General features: G+C 53.3%; 6 protein-coding genes across 6 annotated transcripts; 4 read left to right on the top strand and 2 right to left on the bottom strand.

The window, feature by feature from the left end:
* Nucleotides 1-22: 22 nt before the first annotated feature.
* G647_06307 (uncharacterized protein) lies at nucleotides 23-7,006 on the bottom strand (the record flags this gene model as incomplete). Its single annotated transcript, XM_008730629.1, has 3 exons — nucleotides 23-6,049; nucleotides 6,098-6,396; nucleotides 6,445-7,006. 3 exons carry the CDS (start codon nucleotides 7,004-7,006, stop codon nucleotides 23-25), a joined length of 6,888 nt encoding a protein of 2,295 aa, XP_008728851.1.
* A 528-nt stretch (nucleotides 7,007-7,534) lies between these two features.
* G647_06306 (uncharacterized protein) lies at nucleotides 7,535-8,923 on the bottom strand (the record flags this gene model as incomplete). The annotated part of the gene is made up of 5 exons (XM_008730628.1): nucleotides 7,535-8,338; nucleotides 8,417-8,530; nucleotides 8,594-8,694; nucleotides 8,808-8,853; nucleotides 8,903-8,923. 5 exons carry the CDS (start codon nucleotides 8,921-8,923, stop codon nucleotides 7,535-7,537), a joined length of 1,086 nt encoding a protein of 361 aa, XP_008728850.1.
* Nucleotides 8,924-9,703: 780 nt separating this feature from the next.
* G647_06305 (uncharacterized protein) lies at nucleotides 9,704-10,753 on the top strand (the record flags this gene model as incomplete). The annotated part of the gene is made up of 1 exon (XM_008730627.1): nucleotides 9,704-10,753. The coding sequence occupies one exon, from the start codon at nucleotides 9,704-9,706 to the stop codon at nucleotides 10,751-10,753; it is 1,050 nt and encodes a 349-aa protein (XP_008728849.1).
* A 1,138-nt stretch (nucleotides 10,754-11,891) lies between these two features.
* Nucleotides 11,892-13,046, top strand: G647_06304 (uncharacterized protein; the record flags this gene model as incomplete). Its single annotated transcript, XM_008730626.1, has 1 exon — nucleotides 11,892-13,046. One exon carries the CDS (start codon nucleotides 11,892-11,894, stop codon nucleotides 13,044-13,046), a length of 1,155 nt encoding a protein of 384 aa, XP_008728848.1.
* Nucleotides 13,047-13,717: 671 nt separating this feature from the next.
* On the top strand, nucleotides 13,718-16,207 carry G647_06303 (uncharacterized protein; the record flags this gene model as incomplete). The annotated part of the gene is made up of 1 exon (XM_008730625.1): nucleotides 13,718-16,207. One exon carries the CDS (start codon nucleotides 13,718-13,720, stop codon nucleotides 16,205-16,207), a length of 2,490 nt encoding a protein of 829 aa, XP_008728847.1.
* Nucleotides 16,208-16,940: 733 nt separating this feature from the next.
* G647_06302 (cell differentiation protein rcd1) lies at nucleotides 16,941-18,255 on the top strand (the record flags this gene model as incomplete). The annotated part of the gene is made up of 3 exons (XM_008730624.1): nucleotides 16,941-17,529; nucleotides 17,582-18,020; nucleotides 18,078-18,255. The coding sequence occupies 3 exons, from the start codon at nucleotides 16,941-16,943 to the stop codon at nucleotides 18,253-18,255; spliced, it is 1,206 nt and encodes a 401-aa protein (XP_008728846.1).
* Between the last annotated feature and the right edge of the window lie 164 nt (nucleotides 18,256-18,419).

Below are 18,419 nucleotides of genomic sequence, written 5' to 3'. Positions count from 1 at the left end.
GTGATCGCGGGATGCATGACTTTCAAAAGAAGGCGCACCACCCAATATACATCCTGCACAGATTCCTATGATCGACAGCTTGTCCGATCATCTCGTCCACATACCCATCCACGCTCAGCGGCACGCTTTCTCCAAACAAGAAGCCCCGGACCTTCGCTCTGACGCCCTCGAGCACTTCGACCGGTGTGTTAGGAACGCCTGGGACGACCTTCTTTTTCCTCCCTGCCGAATTGATAAAGTCTGTCGTCGGGTCGTGCAAGAACGTCTCCAGGATCGTCATTAGCGCATCTTCGTTACCACGAAGCAGCTGGAGGGTGATTTCGCAGCAACGGCGGAAAGGACCCTCGTATCCGTACGCGCCCATCGCGTCGATCATGTTGTGCGTGAGTCGAAAGGGAACCATCTCGGGCTTTTCAAACGTGAGGCCCTTGTCGAAGAGGCAGTTGAAGTCTACGTGTAATGTGCCGCCGTTGTCTTCTTCGAAGAGGATGTTCTCGCCGTGTCTGTCGCCCAGGCCTAGGACGTGGCCGACGATGGACATGACGGCCGCAGAGCGAGTGTATCGTAATCGGGCGTTGAACCATGCCGACGGATCTGCAAACGATTCAACGAACCACTCGTGAAACACAGGGGGGAAGGTCGCAAGGACTTTGTTGGCGAAGATCTTCACTTTCTCGGTATCACCGCTGCAGGAGTCGTCCAGGAGCTTCCGGATCTCGATATAATTTGGTATAATGGATTTGTCCTTGTATAGCCTGAGGACGATATCGCGAAAGGTCTTCAGATTGTCGACCCATTCGATGAGCCCGCATTCCTCATTCATAGGGATGACGGCGTAGGTGCGGATGTAGAGTCTTCGTCGAGCGGCATCAACGTCGCGTTTGAGGAAGCGATTGATCATGTTGTTGAACTCCATCAGACGTTGGTCTTTGCGTAGGTCGTCCTTTGGTTTCGCAAGCACGTTGTACAGGTTACCATCGGAGCCACGGATGGTAAGTCTACGTGGCTTCTGCAGCGAATTCAGGACAAGTGCTTCATCAAGGAATGCAGAGACGGTGACGGGTTCTTTTGCGAAAGGCCGAAAGGCTTTCAGCTGCGCAGGCTCAAAGCTTGTGGGCATGCTGGGAACAAGGCACGCTTGGTTTGGAACGACAAGCTTCGAGGGAGCGATCTTGTGGTTGAAGCCCAGGTCTTTCGCGAGGTTGACCTGGAAGACTTTGCCCTCGATAGGAAACTCAGAGATGCGGAGCAGCTCCTTGACGAACTTGTGGCCATTAGTAAACATGCTTCTCATCTCGGCAGCAGATGAGTCCTTGCTTGACTTCTTCGTGACTTCGACGAGCTTAGTTACGATCTGGGTCCCCTTCAAGGCCCGGTCTTTCTGCTGAGACTCCACCACTGCCAACAGCGTCCAAAGTGCTTGTTGTGGGAAGGCTTTTGCCACTCGGATCACGATGTTGAACAGGATCTCCTGAACGGTTTTGCTGGGATGGCAGATTCGTGCAACAAGCTGCGGTAAAATGGTGTAGAGGAGGACTGGTTGCAGTCGATCCATGTACTTCTTGATCTGATTGTTGGTCTCATCAATGACGCGCTTTCGTTGGTTTGCCACCTTGGTGTGAAACTCCAGGTTACCCCGTCGGTCATCCCTGGCAGGCTCTGTTCCGTCGATGAGCTCGAGCCAAAGAGTCAGCACTTTTGGCAGTGTCTGAAAGACGTACTTGCTGCCATTGGCAAGCGACCGCAGATAGTTCTCGATGACGTGTTTGGTGGTTTCCCCCGTCAGATATGTTTGACTTTCTTTACCTGGCGGCATTGCCCGTTCAGAGTCAAGCATCTTGTTGTAGTAGCGACCGAGGTGATACCAGCCTTTCTCTCCCTTGCTGAAGCTCTCTGTGGCCTTTCTGAAGGTCTTCCTGATAACCTCCGATTGAGTCTGCCCGGCCTGTGCGAGCCACTTGCCGAGTAGGACGTGGGCTTGAGCCGTCATTGCATTCTGCAGGTGTCGCTGCTCCACAGTCATTGTGGTTGGGCCATTTTCTGACATGTGGTCATGTGCCACAAATGCACCCGATTCGATCGCTCCCTCGAGCGTCTGAATGGCCTTGCGGTGATGCCCCTCCAACCACATAAGCTTCGCCTGTTCAATGGCGGCAGATTTGTCGCCGAGAGCCGCTGCTTTGAGGACGGCATTGAAAGCTTGGGTGGTTGACCGGGCTTTCCGTGCGAGCCTGGCACTTGAGAGCCACGCGGCTGCGACATCATCCAGTGTGAAAACCTCGGGTCTCAAGGACATGACGGCACGGCGGACCCCGAGTAGATATTGCTTATCGGCGACGTTGGTTCCAAGAACATCCAGACGGCCTCGTAAGATATCCAGCACCGCCCCACGGTCTTCTTTGCGGCTTTCCATGATGAGCTGCACGTCGTTAAGCACGTGCAATCTGAGTAATGTGTGATGACTCGCTTGGAATGAAGAGATGTTGCTTTGGTTGAGCTCTGAAGCTGTTGTTCGGTATACTTCGGAAACGAGGTGGACGGCTCTCGCATCGTCCCCACTCTTTACTGCCAGCATGATGTCTGCAATGTGGGAAGCAAAATCGTATCCGCCAACTTGCGGGATGTAGCTGGCCAAAAGATCCCAGCGACTTGTGGCCCAGGCTGCTTCAATCGCATAAGGTGAAAGCACGGTAGATGAATTGCTGTTGCGGCTCTTGATCCCATCGAAGTGGTGAATCAGGGCATCATATTGTCCCGACTCCTTGAGGCATTCCATTAGGTTTCTCTGCACATCGCTGTCTTCCGGATGAGCCACAAGCTGCATTTCGTACCAGCTCTGAGCTGCAGTCCAACGTCCGGCCTTCTTATGCTCCAAGACCTGCTGCTCGATGTCCAGAACATGCATCCGAGCAGAGATGCCCTCAATTCCGTCTGGTTCATCGATCTGAGCATATATGTCTTGCAATCTTTGGAGTTCTCCCTCAATGTCGTCTTGATTCGATTTGCGTATGTGTTGCTCCCAGTGAAACAGTGCCCTTGAATAAGACCGGCACTCCAGTGCTCTTCGGGCTAGGACATCTGGAGCGATCTGTTCAAGTACACGCTCTATGCTTCGAATTTGAGCAACAGCATTGTTCGAGAGTGGATCGTTGAGCCCTCGGTCTGGCTTGGCTATGGTGCCGGCATATTGCTTCCGCCTTTGTTGCTGCCAAGTAGACATGTAGTCAAGTACCTCAAACATTGTCTGGCTGCATAACTTTATGTCCTCTTGCACTCGTTGACTGTGACCATCCAGAGCTTGACCGAAAATGGAATTGATCTCGGCCACAATATCTTGACTGTCCCGCTCAATGCCGTTGACGATGAGGTTGACAACTGCATACGGTAATAGAAACGCAGGGATCGAAATATCTTGTCCATGTATGATGCGGCAGGAGATAGAGAAGACAATGTCGACGTTCTCTCCGGTGCCTTGGTGGAGGAAATCCAGCGTGATTGTTCGAAGCCAGTCGCGGTATCTCATACCGGGAGCGAACAGAGGATATTGACTCTTTTCCGGAGCTCGCACTTCGAGCACTGTATACTTCGAGGTCGTAAATGGTATTAGGACGTTCTGAATGGAGGCGGGCAATTCATCCCATAACTGCGCAGTCAGACTTTCACCCAGGGCTTTTGACGGCGCGTCCAGCCCACAAGACTTCAAGAGCTGCTGCATAGCCCAACCGAGGAAGCCTTGAGCCCGAGTGGTGTTCGCAGACAAGAAGGCCTTGACCAAGACATGCTCGAGGAAGAAGAAGATCCACCGAATGACCTCGTCCGCCTTGCTGAAATTCGCCAGTACCACCATCATTTTGCGGTCTTTCACATTGTCGATCTTGCTGGCATCGAGGCAACCTATACTGCCCAGACACTGGCCGCACAGCTGCGTTACCTCATTACTCGAGTTGAACTTGACGCAGCAGTTGAGCAGTGCACGGGTCAACTCTGCAATAAGCTCGTCCGGCTGCTCTTGAAGGATCGATCTCTGCAAAAGATCTTGTTTTCGCCGTAGAAGCGGTGCGAGCTCAACCAAAGTTTGTTCAATCACCGCGTTATTCTCATCCTTCAGTCTCTGCACATAGGCGTTCAGCCTTTGCCGGTCATCCATTTGACCTTTCAAGCCGACGATTTCCGATTCGAGATCGGCCATGGAGGGAATTGAAGCTAATGACGGGAGTGTGCTGAAGTGTTTCCGGATCAGATCTGAATGCTTCCTGATCAGATCAGCAACGACGTTGTGAGCTAACTGTTGTGATAAGCTATCGAGCGTATCCCAGTTTCGGACGATCATCGCAAAGGTCTGTTCAACGAGAGGTTCCAAGTCCTCTTTCTTCAGAGATGTGATCATGGCTGCCCACGAGGCGAATGCGGCGTCGCACAAATTAGGATCGTCCAGGCCCGAGCGCAGACAAGTACAGATTTGCGGCAGAGCACGTACAATGCGACTCTTGCCCAGCTTGACTATCTCACCCAGTGCAGCCAGACATCGTCGCTTTTCGTTTTTCGACTCTTTTGCCTCTAGGTCATTCAACAGAACAGTGAACTGCGTGACAATTGCAAGAACGTTATTCTCCAAAAATGTCCCAATGCTGTCGCTTCGTTTTGAGCCAGATTGCCCACGCTGACGAGCAACCAGTTGGGCGAGGAGTTGCAGACCATGATAGATGCGGGACGACTTTCCTTGTCCAGTGTCTCCGATGGCTTTGAGCAATGTACAGGCAATCTGAATGGAATCAGCAGCCCAGTCGGCGAGATCGGCTCTGGCAAAGTCTCCAGACACCTCTGACAAGATTGACATGATAGACTGTTCCGCATCAGGAAAGGGCTGTACCAAGAGGAACGAAAGAATGGCGACAAGATTTGGTCCTTGAGTGCATATGTCGAAGGGCGTGGCGGACTGGCCATTGGCCTCAGCAAATTTCCTGATCACTTCGTGAGCTTTGTGCAAGACTAGATAGGGAAGGGCGAATTCCGTCGCATGGCCCATCAGACTCGACATGTCCATTCCGAGCAAATCACACATTTGCTGCGCAGCGTTCGGCCGAGACATTAGAGATTTCGCGAAGACCACTCCCAGCGTCCTCCAGAATGGCCGGAAGAGAACCCACACGGACGTCTGCAGGCACTGTGCAAGATGCTGGATTTCGGCGTAGACCAGGCCGCTGATATATGGGTTAGTATGGCCAAGGTATTCGACTAGCCGGAGCAAAATGATGTTTAGCTCTTCATCTCCAACAACTTGTGCCATTTGGGTCAAAGCCATGATGACAGTCTCCTGCAGTGACACCTCTCCCTTTTGCCAAAGGTTTTGGAGGAAGTCTAAGGCCGTAAGTCTGTTCTCGCGTGCAAGGGCAACGCTAACACGCCGCCTCTGCATCACGTAGACTTGCAGAGTTCTGGCTGCCACGATTCTGAGGTCCCTTGAAGAACTTTTGAGCGACTGGAGACACCAATCGCCAGCAGGTGTCTGACCCAGCTTCAGGTCCTCATCTGAACTCGTGTGTAGTATAGTCCGACGAAGAGCAACCATAGCGACGACCCTTGCACGGGAATGACGGGAGATATTTTGAACTAGCAGAAGCAGTGTTCGCAGCAGCTCCCCGCTGGAAGGTGTTACTAAGACGGGGTTCGAATCTGGTGCTCCGTGTGCCTCGTCACAGTTCGAACATTGGGGACCGGTAGATGATGAAGCGAGTTGACAGGCGCTTATGCCTAGCAGTTCGAGCACGGCGCATTGTTTGTCCTCTGATAGGCTCCTGAAGTTCACAGACGCTGTCTGGGCCAGGCCGTCAAGATCGGGAACACCACGTCCAGTCAATTCAAAAGTGAGACTGCGACAAATTTTCTGCTGGGCGGAACCATTTGGTAAGCCATCCTCACTGTTGGTAGATAGACGTAGTCTCTTGCGTGCTCGATCGCTATCAGGCCATGTTTCTGTGGTATCTGCAGGAGGTTTCGCCAGATTTTTGACAGGTCTAATACTCAAGCCGCGGATCTCGTGCTCAATCCCCTGTAAGATGGTTAGTACTGTAGTGCAGTACCTCCAGGTGTACACTACCTCAGGCTCTTCACTATTGACTACGGCATCCTCGTTGTCGTCGACAAATTGGCGGAATCGAGAGAAGACCTTTCGAAGCTGTATGCTGTGTTGTGGCGATCCAGAGTGTTTCGACAACAGCTTCAACACGCGGGCCAGCGCCAACACCAGCAGACGAGAGGACGGAAACTTGAGGCTGGGTACGCTGACTTCGAGGCCGTGCGTGAGTTGTGTGATGTTCGACGCAAAGTCTTCTCCATCTATAATGACCGGAGCGGCTGGCCGGAGTGGGAGGAGCGATTCAGCAAGGGAAAAAATACCTAGCACGGTTAGGAGTGTGTTGAACATATGGCAATATGCAAACTCACTCGAGACTGAGTTCCTCAAGAAGCTCAATACCACGTCAGAAGAGGAGGATGGAGAGCACTTCCTGTCGGCATCCACTATGGAGTCAAAAAGCTCTAGCACCGCATCCCTGATGTCTTCTGTTTGGTCTGAGGCAACCAAAGGCAAGAGGGTAGGAATGAGCCAAGAGTAGAGTGAGCACGCTTTTGTAGACGCCCCAATGCCTTGGCGGTCCGATTTCACAAAGATAACTTGCTGCGACCGCTCAATAGCAACTCGAACGACTTCCAGGCAGGTCCGTAACTGAGAATTGCCCTTACCTCCGGCGGTCGCAGCACGGAAAGGGTTCTCCTCGAGGCTGGGCTCAATGCCGATCTGAAAGACGATGCAGATCAATTTATGATTCACGGCCACGTCACCTCCCAGGTTGGATTGACCTTGGTCGTCAGAGCCCGATGCTTCGGCCAGTAGCTGGTTGAAACTGTCTTGGTCGAAGTCGTGCACTCCATTTCCATGTACGACATGCGTCACGAGTATCGAGGATGGCGGGGGCTCGAAAGCATTTATCTGTCGTGCCGCAGGCATGCCGCCATGGGCCTTGTGCCGGTTGCGAGAAAGCAGTAGAAGTCTGACAATGGACGCGTCAAAACGATATTGGAAGGGAACCGAAAGATGCAGGTCAAGTTTGGGAGCGACGCGTTGGGCGATTCATATGCGTCACCGTAGTGAAATGCGTTCAGCAATGTTGAATATCACCGTATTATTGCTAGTTTAGTGCTTGTGCCTCGAGGCTCTGTCTGCAATCGGCAACTGAGCCGAAGATCCTCATACCGTTTAGCTCAGCCTCTCTTTACCAGCGCAAGGCTGAAAAGCGCACCAATCACAAAAGTCTAGCGAGATTCGGCAAAAGAGAGTGTCTCGGAGCCAGACTGTTTCTTGAATAGATAGTGCTTGGGAGGGTCTGCGCCGACCGAGACAATGGCGATCGTTCTAGACACCTTTTCACGCTGCCCGACCACTCTTTGGGCAGTAGATTTTAGTAAGGTTTGGGCCAGTACTTGTCGCAGCATGAAACTACTGGGTCAGCAATCAGCTTTCTCCTTGCAGTCTCATTCAAAATATCTCTTCTATCCTTTCGTCATCGTCCACTTGTTCGGTCTCTGCACGTTCCTCCTCCTCCTCCCTCATGAGAATCTGTACTAGGCGATCACATGCCTCTCTCACACCTTCGTCCTGAACATGCAGATGTGTTTCCCTGGTCAAGGGATACACCTGGACCTGCCTCAGCTTGTCCCTCCCTTCCCTCGTCGTGGTAAGAAGCAACAATGTCTCCAGATGAGTGACAAGAATCTCGTTATCCTCTTCTCTCGTTTTGTCTGGGGGCAAGAGTTGCAAATCCGGAAGCATGTTCGCAGATTCCTCCTCAGGATATTCCTCTGATCCAGCCAATGGTAGCAGGATGTACGGTAATATATTGACGCCTGGGACACCATCGATAAATTCTGTGTCATCCGCAAGTAGCAATGGGTGTTTGTCGACCTCAAACGCGACGTTCTTGATGGTGCTGGCCACACCACTTCGCCGGACGTGACTCTTATGCTCGGTGAAGACGGTCAACTTGCTGATCGGCACTACTTGGTCATAGTCTCTCTTGCCTAAGAAATGGTCTCTTCCAGCTTTGTACTTCGACATGTCCGCAAGGAGGTAAGCCAGGTAGTCAAAGTCGGCGTACTTGTTGAGCTTTCCTTCCGCTCCCTTCACGAAGCAGTCAAACAGCTGATCGAGCGCATATGGAGATGTGGACACCGCCTCCGCCGGCGTCGCTCGTTTCAGCTTAATCAGCCTTTCCAGGCGCTCCGACTTGGCGAGATTCGCCAAAAGCATTGCAACCTCATTTGCGGCCTCTTCTTTCGGGTTCTGGTGGGTGTCAGTGCTTGCTCGCATCGGATATAAGTGGGAAGCAACGGTAATGAACGAGGATTCCAACCTACATACTGTGATCTTGTTCAACAATGTCTCGAGGAACGAATCATCAGTGGCGAGATTCTCAAGGATTTCGGCGTCGTGGCTGATATTGATCAAAATTGTGAGAGCATTCTTGGCGATGGGCTGGCCACGACAGAAAGAGGTTCATCAGCATACCGCGCATCAATTGGCAATGTGAGCACTCACAGGATAGTCCTTCACAAGAAGCTTCAGGTCTCGGACTGGGGCAAGTTGCGGCTGCTTGAATATCGTCGCTTCTTTCGAATGACCAACCAAATGTTCGCATGCTGATAATACATACTAGTACTCAGTAATTCGTTTCCGAAATGCTTTATAGAATTACAGTATCCACCGGACTTGGAAAGTGTCCAGAACACGCGCAATATCAAAGTCGACCTACCAACTTGTCTGATTTGAGTATTGCCATGATGCAGGAACTCGACAAGCTGAAATGGGTCAGCGCTACCAAACTGGCAGACGGTAGACCGCACCTACCTCTTCCAGTTCCGTCGGCATTGTGGAGTTGTATACTCATTGGCGACCTGCGCAGGCGGAGCGCAAAATATGGCGTTGATCTTTTCGACCAAGTCTGATAATTCCGAAAGGGGCCTAGGCGATTTCGAATGACAGAAATGACGGCGACATTTGAACCGGCATGATTTTGACTAAGCGACTTGGCATCCATTCACTTCTCCCTCTTCCCCTCCTCACGACTCCCTGTCAAGCCCGTGGCGGAGTGCAGCCCGTATGCAGCCCGAGTTGGCCTTGCTTCATGCGAACTAACCCCTCCTGCACGATCATTATGCCGCCTAGACACCTGCTCTTCATGCACGAATTGCATGAGCTTGCATATGCAAGTGCGCGGCTTCTGAGACCTTTGGGAGTCTTTCGTCACGGGCTTCGACTCGCAGACAGCGATCGTGTGTAACCGATCAGGCGACCTAATTCGCCTAACGGTAACCTGGGCACTGGTTCCTCGTGACCTATCCTCAGAGCGACATCCTCGACTCTGCTCAAGCAGTTGAAAAGGTAGGCTCTCTACCTCAGCCTGATGTCTTCCTTCGACAGCTTCTTCATCGCACAGTGATAGGCTCGCTACGGTCGAGTCTTCCTTCCCCGAGACTTCTCGAAGCAGCAGTGGCGCACGCAGGCAACCTCAACCGACTGGCGCCTTTGGGTTCGTTTGCGCCGTGACGCTCCTGTCAAGTAACCACATCCTCCAGATCCCAAGCTCTATCCAGAAGTAAAATCGCGAAATCCTGTACGGCGACGCCAGAGTTTGCACCACGCGCAACCATGACCGCCATCGTGATGGATGATCCTATGCAACCTCCGCCCGGTCCGATCACGGTCAAACAGGCTCTAAAGGACCTGCAAGCAACGCTCAACCAAATCCGGCGCAAGCTCAGAACCCTGATCGATTGGTACATTATCCCACATGTCGTGCCCGACTCAATCAAAGCCTACGATCCGCGCCTACAAATTCTACAATTACGATTGCGATCGCTCTCCACGATCGACTTCCAGCAACTGCCCTATATAATAGACGGCTCTGACGCAGTGGCAGCGCAGTACCTGGGCGAACTCGTCGAGCAAATGCAGCATTCAGTGCGCGGGATCCAGACAATCTTCGTCGAGCACTACGACCGCGACCTACTGGATCGTCGCCCCTTTGCCATGATCTGGGAGACGCTCCTCTACCGCCAAGACCAAATCAGACAACTCCCGGTTCTCAATCCGAGCAACCCTAGCCGTCGAATGCCAGAAGACATGCAACCGGCCGAGCTGGGCAACTTCTGCCCCGGCGCGCTGGGTATAAGTAACCGCCGGGACAGAGGGCGAATCTCGTTTGTAGAGAAGAAAGAACTCAACGAGGAAAACCGGCGCAAGTTAAAGGCTTTCGGCGGTGCGTACCTGAACTGGCAATGTCCAGACTGCGCGTATAAAGTGCGCTATCATGTAACAAACAGCACGACGTCCAACATACACACGACGGACGAGGTGCGCGAGCATGCCGATCTGCTCATCCAGTACCGCAGCTCGTTTCTGGCCAAGTGCCACTTATTCCTTCCACAGAGCGAGAAGGTCTCGATATCATCGAATGGGTCATCCACGACTAGGCGAGAAAGCCACGCTCACATCAAATACGGCTGTGTTTTCTGCTTTGCGACAGGAGAGGAGCTTGTGCGCGGCTATACGGCTTTTACCACGGCGCGTGATTTCGCCGAGCACATTGCACACGAGCATAGGAATCCGCTACCGCCGAGCTTGCTGATCCATCGCTTTTCAGTTGCTGCTGAAGGAAAGACTGTAATCGGAGGACGGTGGGATTTGAATTTCTCATGAGGGATATCCAATCCTGGGTGTGCTTCGAGGTCGCAATCGTCGTTTCAGTAAATAGTTCTCATGCGCACCAGTCCATGACATCGTCGTCATTCTCCTGTTCAACTTCCGCTTTGAACTCTGTTTCGCAGCCCTGTCTCCATCTGCATATCCAATGTCCTTGACCATAGGAAAGAGGTTGTAGACGGTGCTCCACGGAGTGATCGCCAATGGACGGCATGCTTGGAAAAGGCAACCTCCGAAAGCACAGGACTGCTGTTACCGGTACATCGCATAGTAATGGTGTGGCCTGTTCTGAAACCAACTGGCAATGGGTAGCGGTGAAAAGCTTACGGGGTGCCTACCTGCCTGGCTTGACATTCACTTGGCGTGTCATGCCCACCAACCCTTCACTCCACTACAAACAACCATGTTCCCAACCCGCTTTGTCGCCGAGTGGTGAGAGATCATTCCACAGCACCTTACCAAGTGAAGTGAGTGAGTGAGTGAAGTTCCAAAGTCGAGGAAGGTAATCCGTACTCCGGCGGCTCCTCCTTTGCGGCGAGCGCGGCTTTCATATGCAAACCACAGTGGCACTCCAGTACCTATGTATTTCCCCGCACAAGCCCAAAAGCACCGGGAAACCGCCGAGGCGCCGTCGGCACAGTAGCCTTGTGCGGGGAAGGGACAGTAGGGGGACGGAATACGCAGTACAAAGGCACGATTTGGATCTCCTTTCTTTGGCCATTCTCGGCTGTTCTGCTCCGTAGAGAAACGGTCCTGATTACTTGGTTCGAGCGTGGAGGGGTTTGTGTTATGAACACCCGCCGTAAACATGGAGAGCAGAATTATATCTCGGACACTCAAGCTATTGCAAAAACGGGGCGTCGACCTCAAGAGTTGGAGACAACTCGAATCGGTGTGTCGGTGCTATTCTACAAACCCGACGACGAGATTGCAGGAGAGGAGGAATGATTTCTGGGCACCGTCAATATGTGGTTCGATGTCGAGCTCTTCACCCCATCTCGACATAGCAAACCCTCTCCACCGCCGGGGGTATAGCACTTCTCGCAGTTCCGACTCAGCGGCATTCCAGTTCAATCCTCCATCAGCCCGGCCACTGAGCGACATAACCATAGTAGCTCTAGAACAGGTCATCTCCATGCCTCTGGCAACTCGGCACCTTTCAGATCTCGGAGCACGAGTGATAAAGATCGAACGACCAGGTACCGGCGACTTCGTGCGGCACCACGACAATCGGGTTAGGGGGAAACTCTGCAGTCACTTCGTTTGGATCAACCGCAACAAGGAATCCTTGGCTCTGGATATCAAAGACCCGAAGGATATGGAGATACTGCGCAAGCTGGTGTGCGAGAAGGCCGACGTCTTCGTGCAGAATCTGAGGCCCGGGGATGCAGAGAAGATGGGCCTGGGTTATGAGGATATGAAGAGGATGATGAACGAGGCATATCCTGGGGATAATCGAGGGGATCGTTTGATCTACGCGTCGATCAGTGGATATGGAAGCAATGGGCCTTATGCGCACAAAAAGGCGTATGACCTCCTCATTCAGGCGGAGGCAGGTCTGCTGAGTATCACGGGCACCGAAGGCGAGATGGCGAAGGTGGGGTGTTCCATTGCGGACATTGCAGCGGGCATCTATGCCTACAGCAGTATCATGGCGGCAATCATGCAGAGACAAAAGACGGGACGCGGATGCGTGATTGACGTCTCAATGCTGGAGTCACTGGTCGAGTGGATGGGTTTCCCTTTATATTATGCTTTTGAGGGGCAGCCCGGCCCCAAAAGAGCCGGAGCATCGCATGCGAGCATTTACCCTTATGGGCCGTTCTCGACGGGGATGGGACCTGACGGCAAAGAGAGTGCAAAGGTGATGCTGGGAGTACAGAATGAACGGGAATGGAAGATCCTGGCGACAGAAGTACTGCAGCGGGAGGGCCTCACGACGAACCCAAAGTTCCAAAACACTGCATCACGCAGCGACAACCGAGCTGAACTTGAAGCCATCATCAGCGGAATCTTTGCTTCGTGGGGAGGTGGTGCGGAAGAAGTGGTGAAAAGACTTGAGAAGGCGGGGATCGCAAACGCGAAGGTGAACGACATGCAGGGTGTCTGGGAACATGAGCAGCTCGCAGCTCGAGGTCGGTTTCGAGAAGTGGACACTGAGGTTGGACCCGTCAAATCTTTCTTGCCTCCTGGCATGGACGCAGAAGTTGAAGCAAGGATGGAAAGAATCCCCATGGTCGGGGAGCACAATGACAGCATCTTGAAGGAGCTCGGCGTCGCCAGGGCATAGAACCAAGAATTCAACTCGAATGCTAGAACACAGGCGGCTACAGGGTTGCAGGTATGATACAGGAGGATTGCAAACGCATATCCAGTAGATCGGAGTGCTTCTCAGTCTCGTGATCACCGGATTCACGTGTTCTTCCTTGGTGGAGACCCTGAGCGCTGTGCCGTATTGATCGCAAGGATCAAGGAGCGACACGCGGAGGCGCTTCGTATTTGGCGGGCACTTTCCCTGATTTGAATGGCTTTTTGTGGGGCTTTCGCCTGAACTGAGCCGATGTTGACTTCGCGCTCAGAATTGGGGAGGCGATAAGGAGACCAGCCGTAGCACTCAAGACCCTCTCTCTGTCCTGTGTATATACGTTTGTTGATCTATCACCTGTATATTTTGCAATCGTTCCCCAGCCAGAAGTCAGTGTGCGCCTGGCCCTAGACCTTCGACCGCGCGCCGCACCAGCAGTGCTCGTGCAGAGCCTACTCCACGACCAGCACATCCTTCCACCGCAGAATCAAAAAATCTTGTGCAGTGTCACAGGGGTCCCGTGCTTACCAGGGAAGAGACTGCACCGCCGGTGTTGGTGGGCACAACAATGCACTGGGGCTGCGGCCGCCTTGAAGTCTGCGACAACTATGGTGTGGCCGAGGAGTTCGTCATTAGGAATAGACAACGCAACATCGATGGCACGAATACGTACTCGAGGAGAGTCGGATCTCGAGAAAGAAGGCTTCCTGCACCGACATCAACGGCACAGTGAAGACGACAGTCCTGACACCACCATCACCGACGAGGAAGCGTCTCCTTCCACTGCCTCCTCTCGCGCCGCCTCGTACTCCCTCAAGCATATGCCCTTCAATGAAGCATACAGCTCGAAAAGATCCTCTTCTCCCCCCTATCTGGGCAGGATGCCTCGGTCCATCATGCGCTATGTGTGTTTGGGTGTTGCCGCCACTCTGATCATCTTCATTTTGTCACTGGTACGGATGAGCCATAACGCGCAAAAAGAGGTGGAGATAGCTATTGAACAGAAAGAAATAAAGCCGAAGCCCCCGCCGTGGGAGGAGTTTCCGTTCCTGCAGAGATATTACGGTGGGCTTCGGTCATTAGTGCCGGTCGCCGATAACGTGCCCGAATATCCAAGGAAAGAGGATGAGGCCGAGTGGCAGACGTTGAATATCACCGACGAAGCACTGGAAAAACCGCCGTCCAAAAGGTCACCAGAAGACCCGCCGCTCGACAAGGAGCGCAGAAAGAGAGCGCTGCAACAAAGCACGACTTTCGATCCGTATCCCAATTACACCTCTCCCGAGTACATTGCCCAATATGGCGACAAAGTGGATTGCTTTCTGGATGTTGCAAACACCGTGTCCATTCCGAGGGTGCGCATGTATGAGGGTATTCCGCGGGGTTTTCCAGACATGGTCATGGGCTCCGCAAAGATACTGGGTTTAAGGGATGACATTTGCTACGACAGGTTTGGGCGCCTCGGTCCCTACGGACTCGGATACAGCATCAACAGGGGCGGCAGTGGAGCGCAACAAGAGGGCGAACGAGAGGGCGCTGACCTGGTGTGGCAGGAAACACCCGAAGTGGATTGGAGGGGGATCCGCTGGTCAGAAGCACAACAACGATGTGTGAAGGCGAACAACCACCGGTTCAAAACGTTGCCTGAACACCCCCGTATTGAGGCATTCCAGGCAATGGCGGTTGGTAGTGCATACAGCAAGAGAGACGACTCGCCCGATTTTGAAGCAATGCCACCAAAGGCATCCGGGAGCCCCTCAAAACCGAAGACAGGTGCAGAAAAGCTGCCGCGCACGGCGGTTGTAATTCGAACATGGTGGGATTATCCTTACACCCCTGAGGATAAGATTTACCTGCGCTCCCTGATCTCGGAATTGACTATGTTGAGTGGCGGGGAGTATGTGGTCCATTTTCTTGTCCAAGTCAAATCCAACGACGTGCCCATCTTCTCTGACGACGAGACTTATGAACGGATCCTGCGAGATTCGTTGCCGGAAGAGTTCCAGGGCATGGGTACCCTTTGGACCGAGAAGCAGATGGAGCTCATGTATGGCGGTCTTGAAGAGACGAATATGCGCGGTCTGCCTGTCCACGGCGTATATCGTAGCACTTTCATGCCAATGCAATACTTCGCGTATCAACACCCCGAGTACGATTTCTTCTGGAATTGGGAAATGGACATCCGCACCACGCACCACTGGTACCATTTCTTCGACAGTATCACGAAATGGGCCAAACAACAACCGCGCAAGCTTCTTTGGGAGAGGAACAGTCGGTTCTACGTGCCCTCCGAGCATGGCGAATGGGAAGATTTCTCCCAAATGGTCCGCATCCAGACGGAGCACGGCACAAATAGCGTGGCAAATCTCTGGAGCAGCCTCAACCGTGCGAACAAAGATCCAAACAATCCTGGCTTCAGCACCCCAGCCGGAGCGATGAAGCAACAAGGAGACAAGCCGATCTGGGGTCCTGAACGTCCCCTCGACGACGATGTGTCGATGGACACCGACCCGGTACCACCTACGTCCTTCGACAAGGACAAATACACCTGGGGTGTGGGCGAAGATGCCGACCTTATTGTGTTCAACCCCCTCTTCGATCCTGATGGAACAACTTGGCTCCTCGCGGACGACACGACAGGCTACAACATCACCCGTGGCCGACCAGCCCGTCGCACAGCAATCATAACCGCCTCCCGCCTCTCCCGCAAACTCCTCGTCACCATGCACAAGGAGACCGCACTGAAGAAACACTCCATGTTTAGTGAAATGTGGCCGGCAAGCTGCGCGCTGCACCACGGGCTCAAGGCCGTCTACGTGCCGCATCCCGAGTACATCGATCGAAAGTGGCCCACCAACTACCTACAGTCCGTCTTCAATGCTGGCCGGAACGGGGCCACGGGCGCTGCGCGAACCAGCGTTTTTGGCGAGAGAGAACACAATTTCCGAGGTACCACATGGTATTACAATGCCGGCTTTCCGGAGGTGCTGTGGCATCGCTGGCTAGGGTACAAGTTCAACAACGACGGCGGCGAACAGTTTGAGGTGGCTGGTGAGGGCAGAATGTGTCTTCCAGGCATGTTGTTACATCCGATCAAGAGGGTTGACTTGGTGCTGGAGGGCAGGAAGGCGGATGAGCACCCATGAGGTCGAGATCGAGGTCGGTGATATGTGGATGTATGGCTTGTTCTGGATAATCCTCTGTGCGTATGGTGGGGGAGACGTGGAGACTGGGAATCAATGTACGGAGTGCGAAGTACATGTGATGTGTGATAGGTTAAGTGTTAGGTGTTGGGTGACTATACTCGGATGCACCTTGTCGGATGCGTACGAGGGAGCTGTACATGCATTGTCCAGAGCGTCTCGAGTGAGCGCATGTCGAAAATCCTTTCTGTGAATCTGACCGATCTACGCCGTCTGTTTGGTGCATGGGCTGCCCATTATTCTGCCCCCAACCAGTAAATCACGGGCACGCCTTATCTAAGCAGCCAACTGGGCGTCACGCAGCCATCACGCTTGCACGCTAGGGGCCCACGCACATATCACCGTGAGGAGCGAGAGAAAGCCTCTACCGCAGGCCGCAAAGGAGCCGATTCCATCCCGTGTGCCCGTCCAAACTCGAACTCCCCGCTTCCTTGCTCCGTATCAAATCCCTTTGGTGGTCTTTCTCTTCGAGTTCGCATCTACAAACAGGTCCTCTCACGTTCGAGCTCCAGCCTCTATAATTCACACATAGTCACCCACGTCCTGCTCCATCATTCGAGCAACCTCCATCCCGGTCGGCACGCACGCTACTCCGTACCTCCTGGACATCCTTACTGCCTCACCCTCGCCTCAGCTGAGAATGAGTCTCGCCTGACCCGAACCGACCTCGACCATCATGCTACAGACGCAGCATCTTTATTCCCACCAGCAACAATACAACCAGCACGAGCAATCCGCTTGGCAGCACAATGGCCCTCAGCAAAGCCACGCACCCTTGAGCCATGGCCAGCACCAGGCGCAAGCCCAACTGGCTGCCGCGCAACATTACTCGCGACTCGCCGTGAACCCGAACCACAACTCACATGCGCAGTCCACCAGCCGGCAGGTTGTGGCAGATAACGCGCAGAGCTCCCTCGGGGCCTCCCTCACGGCCATGAACGAGCAGGCATCGCCGGGCATGGATCAACAGCTCTCGGAAGAGAACCGAAAAGTGCTACAATGGGTGGCTGAGCTTCTGGACCCAAACAGGAGGGAGGGGGCTCTGATGGAGCTGAGCAAGAAGCGAGAACAAGTGCCCGAGCTCGCCTTGGTTCTCTGGCACAGCTTTGGTGTCATGACGAGTCTGCTCCAGGAGATCATCTCGGTCTATCCTCTGCTGAACCCCAGTCAGCTCACGGCTGCGGCTAGCAATCGTGTCTGCAATGCCTTGGCCCTGCTCCAGTGTGTTGCTAGCCACAATGAGACCAGAGGCCTCTTTCTCAACGGTAGGCGACTATTAAACTGCGGGTGCAAGGCACATGCTAACACACGAGTCAGCGCACATTCCACTGTTCCTGTACCCGTTCCTCAACACCACGTCGAAGTCGAGACCTTTCGAGTATCTCCGCCTCACGTCGCTCGGTGTCATTGGTGCTTTGGTCAAGAACGAGCCCTCCTCCAATGTTTCGATCAACCCATCAGGGACACCTGGCGCACAGGCTAACGCCGGCAACTCCTCGCCCACTATCACCTTCCTTTTGACAACCGAGATCATCCCGTTGTGCCTACGAATCATGGAAACAGGCAGTGAGTTGTCCAAGACGGTCGCCATCTTCATCGTTCAGAAGATACTGCTTGACGACACGGGCTTGGGATACATCTGTGCCACGTACGAGCGATTCTATGCCGTGGGCACCGTCTTGAGCAACATGGTCATTGGTCTTGTCGAGACGCAGACTGTCCGGCTGCTGAAACACGTAGTTCGATGCTTCTTGAGGTATGTTGTTCTTCCGGACAGACCCGCCTCGGGACTGTCTACTGACATGGTCTCCAGACTTAGCGATAATAACCGAGCTCGTCAAGCGCTGCGCCAGTGCCTCCCGGAACCACTTCGAGATGCCACTTTTTCCAACGTCCTCAGGGATGATGCCGCCACCAAACGATGTCTGGCCCAACTTCTCATCAACCTGAGCGACACCGTCGCCGATGCGCAAAACGACCAATTTGAGTGATTCAACGACTTTTGCCCGGAATTCCGGGCCTTGGCATCCATTTGCTGTGAAAACACCAGATCATCAGTGATACCCTTCTTCGTCACATTGACGTCTTTTCTTATTTCAGTATTGCAAACCGGCGGTCGGCGAGACAGTGGTATAAGCATGAAGCAAGGAAGTCT

Source organism: Cladophialophora carrionii (assembly GCF_000365165.1).
Source record: "Cladophialophora carrionii CBS 160.54 unplaced genomic scaffold supercont1.5, whole genome shotgun sequence".
Taxonomy (NCBI): Eukaryota; Fungi; Ascomycota; class Eurotiomycetes; order Chaetothyriales; family Herpotrichiellaceae; genus Cladophialophora; species Cladophialophora carrionii.
The sequence above is the reverse complement of the archived record's forward strand: the minus strand, read 5'-3'. Positions and strand labels throughout refer to the sequence as shown.